The 27,990-nt window shown below is 35.7% G+C and overlaps 1 protein-coding gene across 1 annotated transcript in view; it reads right to left on the bottom strand.

Moving 5' to 3' along the window:
- Window positions 1-27,990, bottom strand: part of UNC13C (unc-13 homolog C) — a 540,818-nt gene that overhangs the window by 107,366 nt on the left and 405,462 nt on the right. Inside the window, exons 19-23 of the mRNA XM_049104442.1 lie at window positions 24,411-24,537; window positions 14,118-14,214; window positions 13,315-13,458; window positions 6,143-6,220; window positions 1,193-1,270 (exon numbers count right to left, since the gene is read on the bottom strand). Coding sequence (XP_048960399.1) covers window positions 1,193-1,270; window positions 6,143-6,220; window positions 13,315-13,458; window positions 14,118-14,214; window positions 24,411-24,537 — 524 coding nt within the window. The remainder of the gene's footprint in view (window positions 1-1,192; window positions 1,271-6,142; window positions 6,221-13,314; window positions 13,459-14,117; window positions 14,215-24,410; window positions 24,538-27,990) is intronic.

Genomic DNA, 27,990 nt, shown 5'->3' with positions numbered 1-27,990 from the left:
TTATTTTAGACAAAATAAACTGATACTGCAGTGGAAGCACAGCTCATGAAAGTTCGTTTTGAAGTGTTGCACCTTCAACACCTATCCTAGTGTTTCCCGTTTGTAGGATACTAAATAGGTTTCGTTTTCAAAAGACTGAGGCTCTAAGAGCAAAAAAGACATTGTAGGAAGGGAAACGTATGAATGTCTCCTTGGAGTTAACAGCAAAGCAACATCCCATGTGAAGAAGTCAGGTATTAAAAAAAAAAAAAATTTTGCAGCCTTGTAAATTTACAAATAAAAGGGATCTTTGCTTTGAAATCCGACCTGGCTTTACATACATCTCATACACTTACCACAGTAAGGAACACTGTAACTAAAATCTTTAACAGAAATATTTCTACATCCCTGCTGCCCTTGGGGTTGTTTTAGGGAAGGATGGGGGTGGGAGGGTGCCAGCCATGTGACGTTCCCTCTGGCACTGACTCCAGTCCCCAGGTCCCTGGATGCTCATGTTGGTTTGTGAAATACTGTGGCAAGAGCAGGAGGCAGGTGCACAGCTAATATTTCACTGTTTGCCTGATTCAAACAAGCAAATGAGAATAAATAAGAAGTGCAATGGTCTTTAGGTTTGGAGGAAACAGCCAGGTAAAGGATAAAATGCTTACTAACACAAACCTCATAAAAGAATCTTTCTCCTTCCTTCTTCTTCTCGGGGAATTGCAAGTCAAAGATGTTGGACAAAGACACAACACATTACAGACACAGCACGCAACACATTTTGACAGAGTTTCAGATGTGAATAATAAACCACTGATACCTCAAAAACTGCTAGTGCCACAAAGCACATTTCAGAACAAAAATGTTGATATCAACTTGACACTGTGTAATATGGTGAAAAAAAATCTGTAGTTTGTAGAACTTTATAGATCATTAGCATATATATATTTGTGTATATATGATGATACACACTACAAAAGGCTACTGACCATCTCCCTCCTCACATTCACACTTCTGATGCATTTACTATCAGTATTTTGTTGTGGTTAATGATCACCTTAGTTGTTAATGGTATTTTAGAATAATATCACTTTCTGTTCTTTAGTTAACCCATGTAAAAAACTTAATTATGACACTTTCCATAGCAAAAAGATATGCTGCTAATAATCTCTAAGTAGACATTTTGCAAATGCAGGCATAAAAATATACTCACCTCTTTTCCTCCCATGGATTCAAACATTTTTTCCAGTTGGACCCGCAATTGCTGAATATTGTTCATCAATATACAGGGCTTTAAATTAAGCAAACAACAACAAAAAAGGTGGTGTGAGAATCCTTCATACATTAAATTATTGAATGAGTATACCTTAAATGTGGTAAGTATACAACTATCACTGAAGTCCTATTATATTTGGCAAACAAAATAATTCTGTTATTTTCATTATACTTTCTAAGAGTTAAGAACGGAAGAGGGAAATATTACCACTTTGGGGAATGCAATTTAATAATAAACCCAGACAATAAATCATTGGGACTTACTACTAATATTTCTTTTATTCTTAACATTGAGCCAAATTCTGTTTTTAAAGATACACTTTAAGAAAAAGATAATGGTTTAACTTTTCCACTATTTCACCATTTAAAAAACCAAAACACCATCTGAATTTTAAAAATACTAAGGGGGTGGGGGATACCTGGGTGGCTCACTGGTTGAGCATCTGCCTTTGCCTCAGGTCATGATCTCAGGGTCCTGGCATTAAGTCCCTCATGGGGCTCCTTGCTCATTGGGGGAGTGTGCTTCTCCCTCTCCCTCTATCCCCACCCCTGCTTGTGCACACACACTTTTTCTTAAATAAATAAAGTCTTTTAAAAAATAAAAATAAAAATACAAGGCAGGGGGAAGACACCTTTAATGTATTCTCTTTGGCTATAGATAAAGTTTGCACACTGGTATTCAAGATGTTTAATTATCTGGCTCCAAACTAGTTTTCCCTTCCCATCTCTGTCTACTCTGTCTACTGCACTATAAGTAACTTTCCCCTTTAAGCAGCTTATTCTCTCCAAAACACCTGGGCTTTCTTGATGCTGACTTGGCTTGGCGTGTGGCCTCTTCACTTGAACCTCTTTGCCTATCTGAATCATATCCATCATTCCAGGTTTGAGCTTTCTCTTTCCTGGTCTATATTCTTCTGTACTCACTTGACATTTATTTAGCTTTACATTTATATTGCTTTTCACTATCTCACCCACTGACCTTAAATACACCATATGTGCTATGTCTTCTGCTTTGTCTTACTCCCAAGAGTACTGCACAGAGCCTTCCACAGAATACATGTTTAAAAATGTTTTTTGACTCAGTGTTTCCAAGGAGGCAGAAATAGAACAATAGCATAGAGATGGAAAGCTCTGTGACAGGACTAGATGTGGACTTAGAATAATAGTAATTTATAATTGGAAAATAGAATTGAGAATAGTTACAGAATAATATTTGTTGTATTCTGATTCCAAAAAGCCAGTTGATTTGGAGGAGGAAAATAGTGAAAGGAAAATGGATATATCTTCCAAGTTTCTGGGAGATGAGCCAATAATGAATTAGAGAGGCATAGAGAGGGTTTACAAGGCATCAGAGAGGTGTTAGCACTCATCAGTGGAAAGATTTTATTATTACTTTAACCACATTACTGACCTTTGAAAAACTTCCTACTTGATTCTTAAAGTGACCACATCCTAAGTTCGATTTATGAATACAATTTTAAACTTGGATTCCATTTCTTTGATTCTGGTCGCATAAATATTTTATTTCTCTAACACAGATACCTGAGATACATCTGCCATAGATATTGTTCAGGTAGCTGAACCCAATATTCCACTAATGACTGTGATCCCCAGCTGTGACTGAGAGCCCCTTGATCAGGGCTTATCCTTTCCAAGGTACATATGGTCAAGACTCTCTAGGCATTTAGCATCTTGACCCAAAGGCAACAAACTGAACCCTCACTAGGGGCTGGGTCATTGGGGTTTTTCTTCTTTCCTTCCTCCCTCCCTTCCTCCTCTTGCTTCCTTCCTTCCTATCTTGCTCCCTTTCTCTCACTTGGTTGCTCTTTCTTTTCTTTTCTTTTCTTTTCATTTTTCTTTTCTTTTTTCTTTTCTTTCTTCTTCTTCTTTTCTTTTTTCCATCAGAGATGGGGATGATTTAGCTTGAATTTGACAACTTACCAGAGAGAAAATGAAGGTCAAAGGAAGACCATGACTCTTAATGAGAGGCAGGACGAGTCATGGGTAAAAGGTGGTATCACTCTGTAACCCTGGCTCTAAGTTAGCTAGGTAGACTCTTCTATTATTATTGGATATTAAGTTTATCTTTTTTGGCACATGTAACAGTACTATAGTACCAACTGTATAAACACCAACTTCCAAGCCCTTTTAATATGACTATTTCCAATGGAAAATAAGAACTAAGAAACAAAATGAACTATGAGCTCACTTGGCATGGATTGCTATGGACTCCAGGTAAGGCTACATATTTAAAAAAAAAAAAAAGAGAGAGAGAGAGATTCAGTTATCCAGAGAGAGGTAAAAATAAACACAAGACTCTCTTCTTTCATTAAGTTTTCTCTGCCTTTGAAATGTTGAAATATCAATTTATCAAACTACTACTGAAGACTGAATTACATGAATCTACCTTAAACCTAATCTGGAAATGGCTTTTATTTTAAGCACTTCTATAGTCATTGAAAACAAAACAAATAGCACACACAGTAAAGAGAACATTAACTTAATTTAGAAGTATTTTTTTTAATGGTACTCACGTGGGAGGATTGTGAGAATTTTTTTTTAAGATTTTATTTACTTATTCATGAGAGACACAGAGAGAGAGAGAGAGAGAGAAGAGACACAGGCAGAGGGAGAAGCAGGCTCCATGCAGGGAGCCAATGTGGGACTCCATCCCGGGACTCCAGGATCACACCCTGGGCCGAATGCAGGCGCTAAACTGCTGAGCCACCCAGGGATCCCCTAGAAGTATCATTTGTTGATGAGTTTTGGTAGATAAAATAACCTATGTGGAAGTTGTCATCTTTTTATTTGTATATAATTTGGCTTTTTCCCTAAAAATATCATGATACATTTCATCTGATCTAAATCTGGAAAAAAGTTAGGAACTGAAACTATAATGAATATGAAAATTAGTTCTGTTGGGACTAGGGTTATTTCTCCATGACAAAGTCAGTTTCTGAGTTGAAAAATATTTTTTTAAGTATTCAAAATCAAGTAATTCTGATTTATATATGTTTCTTTGCTATATTTTGGAGTATGGGAAAAAGGGATTAAAAAACTTGTGATCCATTTTCTATGTGAAACATCACAGAAAATAATAATCATTCTTTCACAGATATTTTAACTGTCATCTGTAATTCTGACCCCTAGGAAAGCAAAGTTATGTTTATCTCTTACAGGATGTCTCTCTCTAAAGGTTTATAGATCAATTTGCATATGTAATAAGTATATTGGCCATAGATATACTGAGAAAAAAACTTTTAATGTTCTTGATACTGAAAGAAATCAATAGTAGTTAAATAAATGTACAAAACAATCTCTTCAGTTTATCTCAGCTAAAAGCATAAACTAAGCTGTTAATTGTTATTCTCTCATGGAAAAGCTGAAACAATGCTTGGCATTTGAGTGAGAGTCTACGACTCATTAAGATATTAAGAACTAGGAAAGAAAACTACTGAGGAGAAGTTCCTGAGCTGTAATATTTGCAAGGGTGTTTTCTTTCTTTATTTGGAAAAGTATAAAACACACAAACAAAATACAAAGAATAATATATTGTTTATTAATTATGAGCATTGATTTACAATTTTTCTCCAATGTTTTAAAAATAAAATGTAGAATGTTAACTTATATTTTTAAAAACATTTTTAAAACATTTTTTAATGTTTTAAAAAATAAAAATAAACTGTAAAATGCTAATGTATAGTTAATGTAATGTATAACATATCAGTGAAAGTCTGCGGGGGTCTTTTTAAGGCTGATTTTCTTTTCTGAATGACAAGAATTATCCTTGGTAATTCATAGCTGCCTTTACAATTTTTTCACGTTGGCTATCCTAGTGTGGTCAGAATTTTTCCTGAAATTATCTGGTGCTGTTTTGATTTTCAACATAATACTTTGCAAATGTATTATAAATTTAATTGAAAATACATGCTTTCAGTAAATAAGTATTCTATCTTGCCTATTAGAGTATAATCAGCAGCAGTTAAAAATCACTGCTGAGATACCTGGGAGTTGTAATAAAATTTCTAGGCAGCATATTAATTGAAGGGAAAGAAGCATCTTCTGAGACCCTTGAGAACCATTAAGTCTGACTTATATTAATGAGCTGTTAGCAAGAGGTCAATGAGGTTTCAGTGAGAGTTCTCTTTTAGACTTGCCTGATCGTGGGAACTAATTTTTTAAGAGGAGAAAACTGATTATCCTCTTTAACAATCTAGTACTAATTTCTGTAATATATTTTTTCAGCGTTTTAAAAAAATTCCTTAATGTTACCAATGTATTTCTCCTAATAATACATTTGGTAAATAGGAAAGATCTCACCTTCCACCAGAGACTAAAACTAAAGTGATTTGGAGTATAATCAGTATATCTTATTTCTCTTTGTGCCTTAAGTTCCAATGCTGGCTTGAATTTTATAAAGATTTTCTTAATCATCCAAAAGGTAAAAGGCTAAGTTAATGAATTAAAGTTGAAACCAGCACTTTTTCTTGCATTAACTATTTTAATTTATTTGAAAACTGAAGGATAAATTGTGCTCACTTTGTACCAGTGTCCAAACTATGCTATTGGTGTTAACATAAACAAGCTTTAATTCCTAGATCTCAGCTTCAATGTCTTATGATTATGTGGGTTGTTAATTGTTTATGTGAGTCTTGTTTCTTATCATCATGGAAAACCACAAGTTGGCTGAAATGCTCTCAACCTTCCTCTGAATTCTATATTGTAACTAGGTCAGGATACCTAGAGAAGTATTCAAATAATTTCTTTAAATACCTATTCCCTATTTTCCTTGAAAACAGAAAGAAAAACAATTCTCTTACTTACTTATTCATTTAAAAAAGTGGATCTCAGCTGAAGAATACTTGAAAGCAGAGACAGTTTTACTTACCACATTTTCTTTATCACAATATGAACTGAAGTCACTCGATACAATCGCAGCATACTGAAGCAGTACTTTATTGATAGTCTAGAGGAAAAAATGTGAAATGTATCCAGTTAAATGTATCCAGTTTTACACACACTAGCCAGTTTAATGCTAATCCGGGAAAACTTTTCATGTTTTATTCAGCTAAAAGGGGGCCAGATGCAGTGATTAAATCTGTACCCTTGCCAAAAGAAGGATCTCAAACTATTATGTTTAGATGACAATTTGTAATATTTCTGAGTACATGTGAGATATTCCACATGAATTAATTCCCTTTGAACATATCTGCCCCATCATACAACTTTTTTTTATTTCAAACTTTACCAAACACTCAGAAGATATGTGATTTTGTGGCAACCTCCTCTATGCTTACATACTTACTACTTAATGATACTAATGCTCCCCCTGCCCCCCAGACAACTAATCTTATGCTTTGACTCCTATTTCACGGTTTCTAGTTCCTACTCTCCTCTCATCCTCACCACACATATATATGTGGTGGTAACTTTCTCAACTTTCTCTTTTTTTTTTTTAGATTTTATTTATTTATTCATGAGAGAAAGAGAGAGAGAGAGAGAGAGGGAGAGGCAGAGACACAGGCAGAGGGGGAAGCAGGCTCCATGCAGGGAGCCTGACACAGGACTCAATCCTGGGTTTCCAGGATCATGCCCTGGGCCAAAGGCAGGCGCTAAACCACTGAGCCACCCAGGGATCCCATTTCTCAACTATTTACAGTGTTTCTAAATACCTTGTAGAATTATAAGTAGTGTCAGAGCATTCCTGTATATATTCCTTAGTAAGAAATATTTTCAGTAATTTTCTATGATAAGGAACCTTATTAATATCAAAGACCATCCCTAAGACTTTTGTTGTATCATACTGTCTCAATACATTTACCTTTAATTTACTAAATTAGTTACTGGTGCATTATTATCTAAAAATATTTTTCCTAATTTTTGCCTTTGTTCTGTCCTCTTCATCCTAATTCTATATTTTTCCTTCTCCATTTACTATTTCTGAGCTAAAGGATGCCTTCTGCTTCCATTAATTATGTAAAATTAGGAAAAACAAATACATTTTATTAAATTTAATTTCAACTACTTAAAGATATGTTGATGAATTTTTATCCTACTACTTTTACTTACATAGCTTGAATTATCATAAGCCAAATGCAGATATGATTTTCTCAGAAGACAGAAAACAACAATAGCTGTAGATAAAGACTATCTCTTTTCACAGAAAAGCTAGGACAAAAAATTCGTATCCCTTTTTTGTATAACATATTCATCTGAATTTTCTTTGTGGCTCAGATCAACTGAGGAGACACTCTAAACATCTCTCCTTTAGCTTCTTAACCAACAAACCTGAATTCACCAAATCTAACTATGAACTTGTTTCAAAGACATTTAAGATCAAAGGGAAAACCTGAAAGTAGGGATAAAATGCAGAAAGAAAACTGATATTTTGTGGAAGTACAAAGTATGGTGGTAATATGCATCGGTTTAAATAGAAAGTTGGCCTTGGAAAATCCAAATCTTATCAAGCAGAAGACCAGTAAATCTAGAAAACAGATGGCTGATCAGACTGAAATATCTTCCAAATGCAGCTGTTCAAATTTGGCTTCAGATATAATGCTGGAAATTACTTAGGGACTTACCTAAAAAGTACCAATTCACTTGTACATATGAGCACGACTTTCAGTTTACAGTGTAAACTCAAAGAATCATTTCACTTTGTTATAAAAACAAAAACAAAGCAAAGTCTGATTTAGGAGCTTGTTATAACTAAGAGATTATAACTTGCCTCAGATAAAGTCTGGGGAGGGGAATCCAGACATTCACTTCTGATTATTCTCAAGGTATGCCCCAAGGCCCAAGAGTTGATTGTATTTCACAGGAAAACCCTAGTCTGTTGAATTTCTGCTGGAGAACAATTAACACATTTTAGGATCTCACATCCACTAACCTACAAATGCCAATGGTTAGGAAGTGGTTATGAGTTGTGGGTAAGGTTAAGAGCTCAGTCATGTAGGATATGGTTTAAGGCCTTGTGCTCGTAAGTTTTGTGGATACAATGGCTCTAAGACCACCCATGTCTCTACTAATGTACAAAGTATACCTGAATGAAAGTGTGCACTTACACTTTAAGGGCAACTCAATTTCACTTTAATTTATTCAACAAAGTCAAACCCTATTGGACATTAGTTCTTTAATACTAGCAAGCAGTTACTTGAGACATACCTGCCTAAGACACATCTCCAACTGCATCATAAGCATTACCTAGTACACATGATAGCCCCTAGTACATCACCTAGGAACTTCTTGGAAGTTCAAATTCTCTGGTCCTAACCCAGGTCTGCTGACAGCAATTTTGGTGAAAGCTTCAAGATGATTCTGATGCAAGCTAAAGTTTGAAAACCACAGTCCTAACTAATACACAGCAGGGGGGAGGTTAACTCTTCAGAGAGAACTTGTTGATGGAAGAATTAGCTAGCAAAGCCTGGAAGATAGAATTTCCTGAGTGTGTGGACCTAGCTAACGTATGTCTGTGGGACTCTTGGGCTTAAGAAGTGGGGACAGCACACAGAGAGAGGCCAGAGCCTGACAGAAGCTGTTTGCATCATGTTCTATAACAAAGTAGAGTTTTATGAAGAGAGAGTCATGAGGTACTGATGATTCATTTATGGATGCAGCAAAGGAACTACCATTCAAAGAGCTCCATTTTAAATAAAATTCAAACAGGATTATGGCCTTGAAACCAAGGATTCTCTGCATTTAAAAGATCAAGCAGGATGACCAAAATATCTCCCATCCTCAGTCTACTCTCATGAGGTGTGTGGCTACTCTTGTTACTGAGTGCGATAGCTATCAATCAGTCAGTATGATCTCCTGAGCTAATGCCACGCTATTGGATGTGGATTAAATATCCTGTCAATACTAGGTCCCTCTAGGGTATGACTCTTGCAATCAGTAAGATAAGAACCCCAGTTCAAAAATCCATCTTTTCAGCCCCATGCTATTCATTGAAATATTTAGTATTAGTGAATACATGGAGGATAAGAAATGTAGTATCTGTTAAGTGACATTAGAAATGTCACTTAGGAGCTTTCTAGCACTGTATTTTAACCCACGCAGAAGATAGAATCCCCCTTAGTTGCCTAGGCTTGGCTCAAAGAGTAAAAATAAATGTTGAGATTCTGCTCTTCGACTTACTAAGTGATTTGTGAGGACACCAGACTGGGAAGGGAGTATAACTTAGTGATTAAAAGCATTTCATTTGAGTTATTTGAGTGCTTTCTTTGAGTTATTGAAACTTTCTAAGATTGTTTCATCATTTGAATAATTAGGAAAAATAACAGTATTTATGTTATGGGATTGTAGTGAAGAATAAGTAAGACAATATATGTAAAGTGATTAGCACATAGCAATGTTCAATTAAGCATCTATGCTTTTGCAAATTAGGATTATGTTCTCAAAGAACAAGAAATATGTGTATCTCATTCACCATAGTATCTCCAGTCCCTGGACACTTAATAAACAAAACAAAACAAAACAAAACAAAAAACAGATTCATAGCCAGGACTCCATTAATATTGTTGGTTTGTTTTTAATAATTAATGAAGGTATCACTACTTTATATCACTTTTTTATTTAAACTACTCATACTTAACAAAAGCAGCAGTATAGCCATAGAAATATTCACTACCCATGTGCACTCCTCACCTCTCACAGCTATGAAATGTGAAGATTTGTTTGATATATTCAGCCTTATATACGCTTTAGTAAAAACAAATCATCCCTTTAAGTCCCACTTTAGAATGCTAACTCTTCCCAAATGTTTGCAGATATCATTAATTATGTCTTTTCTCTGAGAGACAAATCAATATAAATCAATATAAGTCCCAGGAAAAGAATATGATTTCAATACTCTGTTATAAGGATCCCAATCCCAAGAAGGATAGGGTTTTTAAGACTAATGGTCACATCTGATGAAACAAAACAAATTCTAATAGTCTGAAGTTACTGTGAAATGGCTAATGATATTAACCACAAAGTCCTATATTTATTTTTATGATTTTTAAAAACCATCCTGACAAAATAGAATTTGTCTTTCATTGTAAATTGCCAGTTTCTGCTTCCCCAGAAAACACGTTTTTTCCTTACATTATTTCCTTGTGATAATAATTGGGTAGTATTGAATTTACATGGATTAAAAATATTTTAGGTATTTAACATTTTTGTGTGTGTGTGCCAATAAAAGCTTACATTCCCTTAATGACATGTGGAGCCTAGTTCTTTTCTCCACACTTCAAGGAATGTGCTTTCCTGAGTGTGATTCTGACATAAGCCTTATTGCATCCTCCCACCTGTTTATAATTTCCTCCAGCCCACTTGCTTACACTTCCGGCAGTCTAAACATGGCAGGGTCCAGCTTCACAGCTACAGCAAGGTCCATACTGCCAAGGAGGGGAGGGTGACCTGGAGCCCAGCACCTCCAGCCCAGGGCAGCTTTCCTGCTTTCTCGGTGCTTCCCTGCCTCCACCTTACATAACCTGCTACCTGACTACCCTGAGGGTGAATTCTAGTTACCTTTCTAATATCGTTCACAATTAAAATAGTATGTTACTAAATATATTAACTCTGAGATTACTGATTTCTCCTATGACCCTGCTTCCATGAGTTCCACAGAGTTCCAAGAATAGCATGTGACACACTTTCTTCAACAGTATCCCTAATGACCCCATTTCATTGTTCTCTTGGCCGTCACCCAAAACACAGCTGCTTGTCAAGAAAAGAGAATTTTTTAGAATAATTCTCCTGCAGAGCTTACTTGCAGGATTCACCACATTGGGAAGTTGAAATCAGCTGCTACCAAGAAAGTTCCCTCTGGAGATTATCAAAATCAATGATTTTTAGCTATTAACTTTAAAAGTGGGAGGTTACTTTTGTTTTCCTAATTAACATGTAAAGACTAGAGTTCAAAAAATTTGATAGTAAACTAAGAATATGGTTTAGGCCGACACTTTATGTACCTTAAAGCTTCATTGGCTCCTCATTTTTTTTCAGCCTTTTTATTGTTTTTTTTTAAATTATGGCTCCTAATTTTCTGTTAAAGATGTCTGGCCACTTTGCCTGTTCTTCATAGAGGACCTAACTTTCCAACTGTAGTTCCATCAGCTCTCTACTAATCCTATGCTCTCTCTTCTTTAGGATCTCTCAGTCTAGAATTCGAGTCACAGAATGATAGAGGGTGACAAAGACTCTCTCCTTGACTAAACTCCAGCCAGGCACCTCCCAGCCCTATTCGCAACCTTGGTATATCAAGACTTGAACAAAACAGTAACAGCTTGTAACAGCTCAGGGCTTCCTCCCTGGAATGATCCCAGATCCCCTTGAAGTGCCTCCCTGAGTAAACTGACTTTATAAGAAAAGCCAATTTGGGCATGCACAGAAACACCAGGGGAGCATATACACAGAGGAAGAACCGTGTAAAAACCCAGTTCGAAGGCTGCCATCCTTAAGCCAAGGGGAGAAGCCTCAGGAGAAATTAAATCTGCCAATATCTTGATCTCAGACATCTAGCCTCCAGAACTGTGAAAAAATATATTTCTACTTTTTAAGCCACCATTTTCTGGTAATATTTAATTATGGCAGCCCTAGAAAATTAATATACAACTTAACTGAGTTTTGGCATTTCCTTATTTTTTAACATGTTAAAGGTTATATGTATTGTGTATCTTTTCACTTCTGAGATGACATTTATAGCATTGGACTTTGTCATAGATTTGGCACTCCCATTATAAGCTTTTATGAGGTCAGAGAAAATGCCTATTCATGGCTACATCTCTCAAAGTGGCTAGTAAAGTGTGTGAGTGAGGTAATGAGTAAGTATCTGTTGGATGAACAGTGGAGACCTCCACCATCATCCAAACCATCGAGCCATACTCAATCATAGGGCAGTCAGACAGAGGACCATGCCAGTCACTTCCCCTACATTACTGCGTTTGTCATGCCACTACCCTGTTTAAATGGATTGTTTAAACAATCCATTTCAGTGTTACTTAGGTTGTTCAGAAGATGTCCAGTGTTACTTAGGTTGTTCAGAAGATTAAGTCTAAACTTCATACTCCAGACAGCAGGGCTCTGCAAGATCTAGACCTATCTTTACTTTCCCACTGCACATTTTTGTTTTTGGTTGGGTTTTGTTTTATTTTTCTCCAAAATATTGCTTCGCCTTACTCTTCACATGTCAAGCTCTGTTTTACCTCTCCTTTTATTCCTGCTACCCCCAAGGCTTAGGATACTTTTTAAACTACGGCTTTTTAGGCTGACTGAGGTCTGCTTTTCTTGTGAAATCTTTGTCTATTTCAGCCCTCATTGGTTTTCCTCGTGCCCAACTTAACTGTAGATCCCACTATGCTTGAGTCCAAATTGTATCCTTCTTCATGCTCTTTTCTAACTAGTTCATGTGCTGCGGCCTTGATTATTATAGGAGGTTTTTTATTTTAAGATTTGAAGGGCAGGGACTACGTCTTTTAATTCTTGTATTTCCCTTGAAACTTTTGGCAAAGCAGTAAGTACTTTGAAAGCCTTTTTAGACTTTTAGAGGGGGAAGAGATCTTAAGAATGTAATCTGGTTGATCAAAATCAATCTGTCAACTAAGAAAACTACATTTCATAAAAATGAAATGAACTGCTCAGACTCATACTATCGTTATTGGCTGATTTGAAATCAGAACTCTGTTTTCATTACTCCAATTCTAATATACTTTTCATTGTAGTATACTGTGTGTTAAGAATACCTGCAATTTAAATAGGAAATGCCAAGGCTTATTTTCATCTGAAATAAATAATTTTGCCACCCGTAGTAGTTAGTCTCTTCAGTTACAAACGACTGAGTCACCAATGTGAATAACAGATAGGTTTTTAAAGAATGATAAATCCATTTTAAGAAACAAGAAGGGCAGAAAGAAAGATGACAAACCTGGAAACCAAACCTATTGGTACAAGAATTTTAAATGAAATTGGGGTACTGGTGTCAGAGAAAACTACAAACAACATTAGTTAGGCTCTGTGAAAGAAAATAACAACATGCCACAATCCCAGACAAGAAAGGATTTGTTTCCTTTAACTTACCTTTGCAAATCTTCTCATTAAGTGAGATAATGCTTCAGGATTAGGGCATTCTAGTTTCTTAATAATCTCAAAGCTCTGGTTAAGCTGAGCAAAGACATCAACCACAGAACAAGAGAAGAGGGCATGATCAGATGTCTGCTGGAACTGAGGGGAGAGAAGGCAAAACCATCCAAAAGCACATTAGAGGGAGTGTGGAGAAAGAGTCATTTCACATAAATCACTCGATCTCTAACATGTACCCTTATTTCATGTGTGCCTTCTCATTTAATAAAATGCTTACCCATCTCAAAATCATTCATATCCTTTTCTGGAAAATGTATTAGAACTAATATCATGGGGCAGGCTGCTATTAATTGGTTTCTCCATTGCTACCTTCAGGGTCTGGTTCTTTTTATTTCCCATTTCCCACAGATATGAGGATGGTTTAGAAAGATATTGTGGCTCAACATGTTTAAGTTGTTCTAGAGGGATCTGGATGGGGTCTGCTCCCAATCTCGAAATCCTGGAAAGATTTCAGGACAAGGGAGTTTTGCAGAAGTCTACCGAACTTTTAGACTCTGATCAGTTCAAGAGGTGAAGGAATCTTAGAGCAAGAAGGTGATTGATTTTTTTGTTGCTAATTTAAACAATTCCCTTGAGTTCCTATCAGTCCTGTAAAGTTGTGTTTTACATTTATTTTGGTCATTAGAGGATTAAAATAAACCTTAATTAATAATAATGAGCCTAACAATTCCCATTATCTTAAAAGTGAGTAGCATGACTGAATCTTGACAATAAGCAGTCTTAAAGTAATTTAAACTCACTCCATCTTTTTTGTCTCTTCCCAGTGCTCCATGAAGGAACTCCATTGATACATCTTCATTTTCATCCAGCCACTGCATGACAAAAGGCTCAAACCACCTAAAAAATTAATAATGTTACATACTATAAAGGATATAATTTGCATATAATTAGCAGTGAATGTTGCTCTTTTCTTATATGAGAGAATTCAGGACCAGAAATCTCTTTTCATTCCCTTTTGGGCAGTTCTGCTTCCTCAGAGACCTTTAGCTTTACTTCATCAAATACATCCCTGATTATTTACTTTCAGTGTCCATCTCTTTTTTGGCGCCTCCCATGCTATTTTAAATATGCTTAGTACCCAATCCCCACAGCAATTCAAAATCCTATAAAATATAGATCTTGTGTGCTGCTCCCTATCATGCCATTCTCTCACTTTTTAGTACTTTATTGCTGGGCTTCCATCCATACTGATCATCTCCTGTAAATGATCCTGGGTGCTTACCTCTGGCTTGTTACGATCTACAATCCATCTGCAATTGGGTTTTGAGAATGGTCTAAGTTTCAAAGTTCTTTTTTCCATGTGGAGGTACAACTGTATAGCACCATTTATTCAGAAGAGCATCCTTTCCCCCACAGCCTCCAATTGGCATCTTTGGTACAAATCAAGCAATGGTATATATGGATTTGTCTCCAGACTACTTTGTCCTATTGGTCTGTTTGTCATGCACTAACAACACATTCTTTTAATAGCTGTATCTTTTAAACGAGTCCTGATAACTAATAATGCAGCTCTCCAGGGTTTTTTTTTTTTTCTCCACTTCAAGATTCAAGATTACCTTTGCTATTCTTAGCCCTTTGCATTTCTATTTAAATTTTTTTGAGTGAATTTGTCAATTTGAACAAAAATATCTGCTGGAATTTTTGAGATTGCATTAAATCTATAGGTCAACGGGAGGAGAATTACTATCTTTTCAATAATGCATCTTTTTAGGAACACTGTCTATTTTATTTTAATTCATCGTAAATTTCTCTTAGTAACATTTTATAGTTGCCTGAGTAGAGGGCTTGCACATCTTTCATCACCATTTGTTTCTCATAGTTTAATTCTATTTAAATGCTAAGGTTTGTGTATAATTTTGTAATTGGTTGTGGCTACTACATAGACATTTAATTTTTATACAGACTTATCATATTCATTTTTTTGTGAGAAAGAGAGAGAGAAAGCATGTGAGAAAGGGAGGGGCAAAGAGAGAATATTAAGCAGGCTCCACCCCTAGCTTGGAGCCCAACCCAGGGCTCCATCTCATGACCCTGAGATCATGTCCTGAGACAAAATCAAAAGTCAGGCACCTAACCAACTGAGCCACCCAGGAGCCCCTATATTTACTTTTTAAATTCTATTAGTTGTCCTATAGCTTCTTTTTCCCCCCAAAGATTGTATTTATTTATTTGACAGAAAGAGAGAGCATAAGCAGGGGGAGAAGCAAGCAGAGGGAGAGCAGGAGCTTCTTGATGCAGGGCTTGATCCCAGGACCATGGGCTCATGACCTGAGCTGAAGGCAGACACTTAACCTACTGAATCACTCTATAAACATAATGTTTAGAGAGGAGACCAAGATGGCAGAGTAGGAAGATCTTGAGCTTTTGTCCTCTCATAGACATACCAAAATATACAATTATATACAGAATTATCTCAGAGAATGAAGTGAAGACTAACAGAACAGATCTTATACAACTAAAGATATAAAGATAAAGCCACATGCAGACAGTTAAGATAGGTGGAGAGGTGGTCTCGTCAGGACCAGTACCCTCCACTGCAATGACCCACCAGCGTAGAGGCCTTTCCTGGGTAATAAGGGGTCTGAGACCCACATTGGGCTCCATAGCTCAGAGAACCTGCACCAGGAAGATGATTGCCCACAGCATCTGTCTTTGGAAACCGACAGGGCTTATAACCAGGAGAGCCAGAGTGCAACAGAAAATGGAAACTCCACTCTTAAAGGACATGCACTCAATCTCACTCATTTTGCATCCCAGCATGGAGGCAGCAGTTTGAAATGCATCTGAGTTACCTGTGAAGGAGATCCATTGACTAATTTTACAGCATGTGATACAAGGGCAGGGATCTGTTGGAACATTCTCTGGGAAAAGAAGCCTGGTAGAAACCATGTTCTTTTTACTTCCCTTTTATTTAGTTGGGCACCCTTTCTGACTCTCTCCATTTACTATACTAGCACCAATTGCCCCACTCTGGCATTTCCCTGCAGACTCTCCCAACCAATCCCCTGCCCTGACCCTCCTCTCAAGTAGCTTCCCACACTGCCACGCAAGGCTGGAGATCTCAGCCAGTAGTGGGGCCCCTTCCTGATCGATCTCCTGCTCCACCATACATGGTGACCAGCAGTGGGGCTCCTGCAAGCAATGCTTCTGAGGACTAGGGATATGCCTGTCCAATAGAGTCCCTGTGACAGTTGCAGCCAGAACTCACAGACAAACAGGCCTTACAGTTATCCAACCAGAGACCTGACCTCCCTTGGGCCTTGTAACCATGCAAGGGCCAACTCTGCACACCAGCACCCCTGAAGCAGTCAAATCCAGGTCCCTTGGCCACACAGGGCAGAGTCAACCCCACTCACCAGCATGCCCATAGCAGTTGTAGTGGGGCCTAGCAGACAGCTTGCCAAGGGACAGCCCCCTACACAAGCAATTGTGTACCAAAAAACACAATAAAAACTACAACAACAACCTCTAGCCACAACAGGAGGGTGCATACAGCCCACGCAGAGGAAACCCTTGGGGCACCTGGCAGATGACCAGGCCCCACAGCATACTTTCTGCATAAAACTCCTTCAAGACCAGGAGAATTAGCTGATCTATTTAATACATAAAACCAAACACAAAGAGACAAAAGGAGGAGACAAGAATATGTCAAAAAATATCACATAAATACAGAAGACAAAACCCCCCAAAAAGAACTAGATGAAATGAAAATAAGTGACTTACCAGATAAACAGTTCAAAGAAATGGGCATAAAGGTGCCTACTGAACTCAGGTGAAGAATGGATGAATACTTTGAGAACTTCAACAATGAAAGAAAATATTCCAAAGAATCAATCAGAATTGAAGACTACAATAACTAAAATGAAAACTGTGGGGTCCCTGGGTGACTAATCAGCTAAGCATCTGCTTTGGGCTCAAGTCATGATCTCAGAGTACTGGGATCATATCCTGTGTTGGGCTCCCTGCTCAATGGGGAGCCTGCTTCTCTTTGCCTCTGCCTCTGCCATTCTCTCTCTCTGTCACTGTCTCTCATGAATAAATAAATAAAATCTTAAAAAAAAAAAACTGGACTACAGAAAATCAACAGAACATTAGATGATATAGAAGAATGGATCAGTGATCTGGAAGACATGGTGGTGGAAATCATCCAAACCAAACATCAAAAAGAGAAAGAAATTAAAAAATGAGGACAGTGGGGGTGCCAGGGTTTGCTTAGTCAGTTGAGTGTCTGACTATTGGTTTTGGCTCAGTTCATGATCTCAGGATTGTGAGATCAAGTCTTGCATCACATTCTGTGCTCAGTCAGCACAGAGTCTGCTTGAGGTTCTATCTATCCCTCTACCCTCCCCTTGCATGTGCTCTCTCTTTCTAAAATCAATCAATCAATCTCCAATAAATAAATAAATAAATAAATAAATAAATAAATAAATAAGGATAGTTTAAGGGACCCCCTAGGACCTCAAGCATACTAACATCCACATTATAATGGTCACAGAAGGAGAAAAGATAGAAGGGTCAGAAAACCTATTTGAAAAAATAATGGCTAAAAATATCCCTAACCTGGTAAAGGAAACAGACCTCCAAGTCCAGGAATCACACAGAATCTCCAAAAAGATGAGTACAGGAAATCCCTGGGTGGTTCAGCAGTTTAGTGCCTGCCTTCGGCCCAGGGTATGATTCTGGAGTCCCAGGATTAAGTCCTGCATTGGGATCCCTGCATGGAGCCTGTTTCTCCCTCTGCCTGTGTCTCTCATGAATAAATAAATAAAATATTTTTTTAAAAAGGTGAATCCAAAGAGAGCCACACCAACAAACATTATATTTCAAGTGTCCAGAGTTAAAGATAGCAATTCTTAAAGCAGAAAGAAAAAACAACTACTTAAGTACAAGCAAAACCCAACAAGACTATCAGCTGATTTTTCAGCAGAAAACCCACATGCCAGAAATAGTGGCACAATATATTCTAGTGCTGAAGGGAAAAACAATTACAACCAAGAATACTATACATGGCAAGATTATCACTCAGAACTGAATGAAGCATAAGGATTTCCCAAACAAGCAAAAGTGAAAGGAGTTCACTGACAACAAACTGGCTTTACAAGAAATGTTAAAGGAACTTCTTTAAACATAAAAAAGCTATAAGTAACAAACAAGAAAATAATAAAAGAAAAAAGATCTCACTGGTAGTGGTAAAAGGTGTGGCTTCAATCGTCTACATAGGTAGAATGAAGGTTAAAAGACAATAGTGAAATCATTTAGACCTACAATAATTAGTCAAAGGTTACACAAAACAATGACATGTAAAGTATGATGTCAAAAACAAAAAATTAAGGGAAGAGTAAAAATATAGTTCTTTTAGAACATGCTTGAACCTAAGCAACTATCAACTTAAAATAGATTGCTATAAAAAAATAGATTGCTATATACATAGGATATTGTATATGAACTTTGTGGTAACCACAGGCCAAATATCTAAATTAAAGAGAAAGAAATACAAACATAACTCTAAGGAATGTCACCAAATCACCCGAGAATTGTGTAAGAAACAGAGAAAAACTACAAAAACAAAAATAAAATGGTTGAAAAGAAAACAACCATAAAATGGCAAGAAGTACATATCTATCAATGGTTACCTTAAATGTAAATGGACTTAATGCTCCAGTCAAAAGGCAAGAGGGTGGTTAAATGGATAAAAAAACAAAATCAAGAACAGGTCGTGTGTGTGTGTGTGTGTGTGTATATATATATACACACACACACACACATGCTGCCTATGATAGATACACTTCAGATCTAGAGATACAAATAAACTGAAACTGAAGAAAAATCTATTCCTTGCAAAGAGAAACAAAAATAAAGTTGTAGTAGCAATACTTAGACAAAATCAGCTTTAAAAGAAAGGCTGTAACAAGATAGAAAGGGCATTACATTATGATAAAGGATTCAATCCAACAAGGGGATATAATACTTGTAAATAGCTATGTACCCAACACAGAAGCACCGAAATACATAAAGCAAATTTTAATAGACAAAGGAGAAATTCATGGTAATACAATAATAGTAGGGACCTTTAACACTTCACTTACATCAATGGAATGATCATCTAGAGAGAAAATCAGTAAACACAGGCCTTGAACAGCATCATAGAACAAAGGAATTAATATACACAACACTCCATCCAAAAGCAGAAGAATACACATTCTTTTAAAGCACATATAAATATTTTTCAGGGTAGAGCACATGTTAGGCCACAGAACAAGTCTTAGTAAATTGAAGAAGACTAAAACCATATCAAGTATCCCTTTTACACACTAAAAATGAACTATCAGAAAGAGAAACCACTGTAATAAACTAAGGGGAAACTAGAATTCTACGCTTATAGAATTCTAAGTTGTCGGTGTTTCTTTCAGCACTTAAAAGATGTCATTGTGGTGTATCTGGTGTCCGTCACTCCGACTGAACAATCATCCAAGAGTATTATTGGAGCTCCTTGGAGAATAAAGGGTCTTACCTTCCTTGGCTCCAATAAGTGGAAAGATTTTTTATATTGTTTTCTGGTTTTAAGCAATCTTCTATGACATAACGAAGTTTTTTTTTTATTGCAATTGCATCAAAAAATACCTAGGAATAAATTTAGCCAAGAAGGCAAAAGAACTGTACTCTGAAAATAATACAATGATCAAAGAAACTGAAGGTGATACAAATAAGTGGAAATATATACCTATATACCATGTTTGTGGATTTGAAGATTGAGGTGGTTAAAATGTCTATATTACCCAAAGCAATCTACAGATTCAGTGAAATATCTATCAAAATTCCAATGTTATTTTTTAAAGACTAGAGCAAATAATCCTGAAAATTCTATGGAATCACAAAAGAGCCCAAATGGCTGAAGCATCTGAAGAAATAAGAACAAAGCTTTAGGTATCACTCTTTTCAATTTATAACTATCCTACAAAGCTATAGAAATCAAAACAATGTGGTTTTGGCATGCACACACACAAACACACACAAAACACACAGATCAACAGAACAGAGTAGAGAGTCTAGAAATAAACCCATGTTTATACATTAACTTGATCCATGACAAAGGAGGCAAAAGTATACAATGGAGAAAAGACAGCCTCTCAAATAAATGGTGTTAGGAGAACTATACAGCTACATGTAAAAGGTAATTTAGCTGCAATCCACAAGTTTCAATATGCTATATTATCACTTAGTTCAAAATATTTTGTAATTTACACTGATTTCTTTTTTACTTAGGAATTAGAACATTCTGTTTAATTTGCCTATCTGCTCATTTTCTACTTATCTTCTGGAGTTGGTTTCTAGCTTAATTCCACAGTGGTCTAAGAACATATAGTATATATTTCAATCTTTTAAAATCCATTAGACCTGTTTTATGGTTCAGCAAGTAGTCTATTTTGGTATATGTACAATGTGTACATGATAACAATGTGTGTTTTATCATTGTTGGTCATAAATTGTAGACAGGTATGTGTGTGTGTATAAACAATTCCCACAAAAAATTATGGAACCTCTGGGTGACCAGATACAGATAGATAAATATCTTTAAGTGTGTTATTCATGTTGTTGAAACTTCTGTATTTTTATTGATTTTGTCTGATTCTTCAGTTGCTGAAAAAAAGTATAATCTCCAAGTAGAATTATAGAGTTATAATTATATAACTCTATAAATTATATATATGTTTTTATGCTACTGTTGTCTTATATTTTAATTCTATGTATTACTTTCTTCTACAGATTTTTTATTCTAAATAGTTAATGCATTTTTAATTATCCGTCTTTGTTTGCTTTTTCTAATGCATTGTATTATTTACTACATTACTGAATTTTTATCTTCAGTCATTTTCCTTCTAGCTGCAGCATGGCTTATATATTTTTGGTGAAGGTCTACTGAAATTTTTTTTCAGCTTATCAGTTATATAAATATACTTATTTCACCTTGTTTTAAAAGGATGTTTTTGATGCTTCTAGAATTCTAAGTTGTTAGGTGTTTTCTTTCAGTACTTAAAAGATGTCATGGCGGTGTATCTGGTGTCAGTCACTCCAATTGAACAATCATCCAAGAGGATTATTGCAGCTCCTTGGAGAGTAAAGTGTCTTATCTTCCTTGACTCCAATAAATGGAAAGATTTTTTATATTCTTTTCTGGTTTTAAGCAATCTTTTATGATGTAATGACAGATAGTTTTCCTCACATTTCAATAGCCTGCAGGGTTTATAGAAATTCTTGATCTGTGGGCTTCATGTTTTCCAATCATTTTGCAAAATCCACATGTAGTATCTTATCAAACATTGCTCTGGTACTATTCCTTCTCTCTTCTCCTTTTCTGGGACTTAATTCTTTGCATGCTAGACCTTTACAGTTTGTCCCATATATCCCTTGTTTGATTCTCTCTTCTATATTTTGCATTTTTTTTAGTTTCTCCCTCTGTTTTTATGTGGATATATTCTCTAAATTTGCTTCCATTTCTTTCATCCCCTCTTCTGCTATGTATAATCTGTCATTAAGGTGATTTATTATATTCCTAATTATATCCTTTTTCAGTTCTATAGTTTTATTTTATTTTTCCTTATACATCCTATTTTTCTGTGGAAATTCTCTTACATTTTAAAGTTTAGATCAAAGTCTATGTCTAATAAGTCTAATATCTATTTTTTCTCTTGGATTTTAGTCATTTGGTCCTGTTGCCTGGCAGTCTTTAATTTTTTTTGTTGAATATCATACATGTCCTATGAAAAAATATGAAACATTTAATCATTTTCTCTAGAAAAAATCCACATTTTTCCTTTTTTACAGGGTGATAATCATAATGTAGACAAGGCTAAGTTTTAGTCTGGGCTATTTCTAGCTCTTATTTCTAGGGCAGAGCCCTAAAGGATCTCACCTGAAAGTCTGGGAAATCTTGTTCCTTAGGAAGACTTCACCTCAAAATTCTTGTCTCCCAAGCATTGGAAGTCTGTTGAAATGTTTACTTAAGTTTTGATCTCTTAGTACCTGCTTTCTATACTTGCCTGCTTCTTCCTCAGTCTCATAAATGCGCAGATGAGGAATCAGAACATACCTCAGGGAGAAAACTGAAAGCAAGGTGCTGTGCTTACTTTTCTGTGGTTCCCATTTCTCTAGGACTTTGGTAATACAAGTCCAAGCAGCCTTTATAGTACTGAAATAGCAACGTTTATTTCTCTACTCCATGGAGATTGCTATAAACTAAGCTACTGTTCTCTGGTCACAATGACCTGCATTGCAAATTAACAAATGCATGGGAGCAGGGAGGATGAAGAAAAAAAAATACAGCAAGTACAGGATTCACCTCAATGCAGTTCTCTTTTCTCAGGGACCATAGTTCATCAATTCTTGCTTGCCTTTATTGCTCTCTGATGTTGTTTAATTTTATTCAGGTTTCCTATTGGTGTTTGGTGGGCATGTCAGTCTGATTTTAGTTAGAGTAGTTAGTCTAGAGTCAAAGCAGAAGTCTAGCTAATAGCATCTTTTTTTCCCTTCCCTATTCCAAGTCAATATTACAAGCTTCTCAGGCACATATGCCTCATCATTAATTCTTTCCTCTTTATTTTATCCTATATGTATCAGTTAAAAAATTATGTGAATTTTATCTTTGAAATTTCTCTCCCACATATACTCAGCCTTAACATTCTGACTACCGTCACTCTCTGACATGTAGAGACTTTTAACTGGTTGCAGTATCCCACTGCATCTTGTAAACTTCTACAGGAAGAGTCATATTAAAGGGAAGTTCTAATGTCACCATAATATTACTGTCTTCTACATCTCTTTTCTGTTGCCCATTCTCTGCCTCTTCCAATGCCTACAATGCCTCATGAAGTTTGGGCAAGCCTCATAGCATTTATTTATAATAATCTAGTTCAAAACTACTTTTCCTACTTGCTCATTTTGTAAACATACCCTATACCCCACTATAATGACATTTCCCATGGACCATAGTCCATATATTCCTACTTCCGTAATAATGCCCATAACTTTCCTCTCAATCTAAATGCTTTTCTTGCCATAAACTGACCAAATTTTCAAAGTCTACATCAATGCTACTCCATCCATAAGATTATGTAGAGTCCCCAAATAGGGGTAATGAATATCTCTCTTCTATGAAAACCCACTGCACTTTGCTTTTGCTTCCTGGATTGGGACTTATTTAATTTTGCCTTGCTTTATCATCATTTTTGTACTTATCAGTATCTCATCAAGTATAAGCTTCTTTAAGGGTGAGGTCTTTATCTTATTCTCTACTGTCCTATAGCATTTGTAACAATGCCTGGCATATGGAAGACCCTCCTCAACAGAATTAAATAGAATTCTAATAAATGTCAGATGCAGAGTATTACAAGTCTGCGTGCTTAGAAATGTATTTGACACAGACATGTTTATGAAAATGTTACCTGTTTAATGATGACTTCTATTTTAGAAATATGAATTTCTTTTTTTTTAATATTTTATTTATTTATTCATTAGAGACGCAGAGAGAGGGGGGCAGAGACACAGGCAGAGGGAGAAGCAGGCTCCATGTAGGGAGCCCGAAGTGGGACTCAATCCTGGGACTCCAGGATCACGCCCTGACAGACGCTTAACCGCTAAGCCACCCAGGCGTCCCTAGAAATATGAATTTCTAAGATATTTTTTGTTTGGATTAAAGGGAAAATCTGATTATAAAGCTCAGTATATAAATATTCTCATTTTCTCAAGAAAATCTGAGTTCAAGCATTTTCACAGAAGATAAATTCATTATGTGAACCATATCCTGTTTTGTATTCTTTATTCTTTGAGTTGAATATCTAAGTAAGAACAGTTGAAAATGTAACACAGTTCAATTAAATATAGTCCCAAGGAAATGCAAGTATTATAATATTAATTTTATAATAGAAATGTCTGCATTCAAGCAAAGACTAGGAGAAGAGATTTTAAGGCTGCATAATTCAGGTATAATTTTTACAGGACTCTGAACTGAAAACTTGGGGGTGAAAATCACTACTTACAGGGAGTATTCAGGAACAGCATCCTTGAAGGCAGGAAGTTCTCGCACATATTCATTATAAAACCATTTCACTTTGAAATGCAAATTCATATAATCGGTACTCTTGCATAACCGCTGCTTCTCATGTTCTATAACAGATAAAATCAAACATTTAATAAAGTTTGGTTTGCCAACAATGCTGCTGTATCCCAATCTACTTTTATCAGTCGTATTTTAAAAAGGAAGAGAATGGTGTGTTCCAGGTAAAAGCAAAGTGAATTGTTAAAGGCAGACCTGAAATTTTACAAAATCCAATCCAGAAAGTATCATAGGTCCTGTGTAGAACAGATCAAGCAGTAATGGGCAGTAACTTGAACGTTCTAATGTGCCTTACTGAAAAGGGTGAGAATTCTCATGTAAAGAGTGATAATATGCTGAAAATTTTCTATTTATTTTCAAACCTTTATATTTTGGCTACTTTTAGCCTATTGCTAACGAAGTTCAAGAAAGAATTACACCTATAAGAATGGATAAAACATGAATCAAACTAGAGGAAATAATCCTTGATAAATATCAGAAATATGAAATAGTAGGTCATATTTCTGGCCTGGATATTTGACACTTAAAGAGTTAAGAGTTGAAAAGGAAAGGAGATATATCTGAATTCTAAGCCAGGTGATTTCTTCTTCCCCTTTTAAGTACAGCTAAAATTATTTTGCACCCTATGGCTTTTGAGACACTTCTTTAGTAGGATTTCCTAATATGTGACATTTTTTCCTCTCTCTTAGAAAGTGTGGCTTAAAATTGTTTCTTCCCCCCCCCTTTAATCTGGATATATAGTAACTGGGAACAGAGGCAAGTAATAATATTACTGAACATATTTATCTCTGCTCCTCCACCGTCCCCAATATTAACATCTTTGTCAATTCTATGCCATAAGCACAGACAGAACCAAACCGCAAATATCCCAGACTATATTTATGTTGAAGTGTCCTCTAAGAAGTTCTGGTTGAGGCCTGTGGATCTTTTTTAAAGATCAAAGCCAAGGGCTTTGATTTATAGTAGAAATATCCTCTATTTTATATTCCAGGCTGAAAATACTCACTGAAGCAATTAAATTGTTAAAAACAAATTGAGGGCATCTTTGCTTTCCAAAACCTGACTATACAGGGACTTAAATCCCAATGATAAACACAAGAGGGAACGCAACCCCAAATCAAACATTTTCAAAGTATCTAAACAATGATTAATTCAACACAATTTGTAGAGCAGAGAGAGAAAGACACTTATATACACAGAAACAAGAATAAACTAGTACTTCTAGACCAAACTCCCAAACAAAATCATGAACTAGGTGATGTTTTGCTTCAACTCCCTCCAAATTCATTGCTTTCATCCTCTCTTTTAATGTTAGTTTTCCCCTACCCCTCTCCTTAGATGTCTAGTATCCCTCCACACCTTAAGAGGAGACATTTATTTGATAAATATGGAAAGTAATTCAATACTACCCAGAAACCCAGAAGGAAAAGACCCTTGCCCTAGGACCTATACACTAAGAGGGCTCGACTCATCACAAATTCAAACTCAAAAATTAAATAGATTGTAGATTCCTCTGTCACTTGGGATCTCACTCTTGGTGCTGGCAGAGTAAATCAGAACCCTAAACATCTGCTCTTGTGACTAACGCCACCTGCTCTTATGATTAACACCCTGTAAGCCCCACAGAAACACTCTGGACCATCTTTCATTCTGTATCCTAAAAACAAAAGGTGACTGTGTCTAAATGCTACTTAGGTTTGCAGACTGCTGTTGCTAACAACAGAAATAGATACTGCTTTGGAGTATGGGAAGAAATTTGAGCTATGGAAGCATTTAACTAAGAGAAAGGGCAAACTAACTCACCAGGTTCTTTTTCTAGATGGCATAAATGCAATAATTTATTGCATAAAAGTATTATTTTCAAGTTTTAATAAGCACCCATCTTATTTGGTTTCAATTTATGCTTTGGAAGGCACTCATGAATCAATGCAGCATGCAAGGCAGGTGCACTTGCTGGTTGGGGAATATTTTGAATACTAAGTGATTCATATTGCTCTCAAAGTTTATATAAGTATAGTTCTAGATGTAATATACATGAAGCCTAATATTCCTTGCCAACTAGATACCTACTGAATTCTAGGATTAGTTTTATTAGTTATTATTTTATTAGTTTTATTTTTGAAATTTCAATTTATGAATTCTAACTCATTAAACTGTAGCTTTATTTAAATGATTTATATAAAAATCTGAGAGGCTAGTTGAATTTGTCCCCATTTTAACAAATATTTTTAAATATCTTAGAAGAAAATAACTTTCTGTAAACTATATGTGAACTATATAAAAAAGACACAAATCAATTTAATTTTTTGTATTTATAGTTTAAATTACATCTTTATTCAAATCATGTCAATTTTGAATAACATTTTAATTTTCAATCCTTTAAGGATTAAGAAGGTGTGTAAACTATAAGTGGACCTCAGAAGAGAAAAAATAATGCTTAAAAGCAATAGAAAAAAGTTCAATGACAAGGTACACTTAAAATTTTTAAACCAGGAAAAAAAAGAGAACAGACATCATGTAACTTGGGGAAGGTTGTATTATATGGCATGATTGTAAATAGAATGCAAAACATTTAAAATATTTTATTATAACTGCATAGTTTGTAACCACACTGAAATAAAGAAAAATATGCATTGTCAGAAAGAAAAATATAATAATTTATGACATGCATATCTTTACTTTGAAAACCTAAACACTGCCACCCAGGACACCTAAATATACATATTGGTAATTAAATTGTATTATCTTTGATATTTTGCCAGCTTTCAGCATATTAAAAAAGAACTATTGCACATTTTTAAAATCTCATCAATATAAAAGCACATTTATTTGTTAAGGTAGAAAGATAGAACTACGTTTTATGTAACAGTTTGTTAGCTTGATTTAGAAATTATAAATATTTAGGTCTATAGTATGTGGTCCTCCATTTGTGCTCTTGACTTTGCAAATGTTGGGGGTGAGTCTGAGGTGATATGTTACCTCTTCCAAGAGTGTTTGCACATTAAGGATAACCCAGTTTCCAGCTCACACCAAAAATGTTCACTGAACATTTATCTTGTGCTAGGTCATGTGGGAGTCACTGTGGATATAAAGATGAAGTACACAGAGCGTAGGAAGGGTGACATATGATAGTACATTTAATACAACACGGCCAATGGCACGATTTGATATGCACAGGAGGATGGTATTTCCTGGAGGAGATGAATGTAGCCCCAACTTTGTGCCTTAGGTGAGCAACAGAGAAATGATTTGTGAGTAGTGGCTCAGTGCCCAAAGAGGAATTTGAGTCAAAAGACACATATCATATAAAAGGTTTTTTATTTTTACTTTAAAGAAATACTATGTAATATATGTGTGTCTCTTTTATGAAATTGTGTGTCTCCAAATAAGACTTTGGTTTTGTTTTTCCTTCTCTCTACTCACGTTTTTACATGTTTTAGTTGTGAGCTAGAGTGAACCTTGAATTTATGTCATACCATAAAAATAAAACATTTACCCATCTT

Source organism: Canis lupus, chromosome 30 (assembly GCF_003254725.2).
Source record: "Canis lupus dingo isolate Sandy chromosome 30, ASM325472v2, whole genome shotgun sequence".
Lineage (NCBI taxonomy): Eukaryota > Metazoa > Chordata > Mammalia > Carnivora > Canidae > Canis > Canis lupus.
The sequence above is the reverse complement of the archived record's forward strand: the minus strand, read 5'-3'. Positions and strand labels throughout refer to the sequence as shown.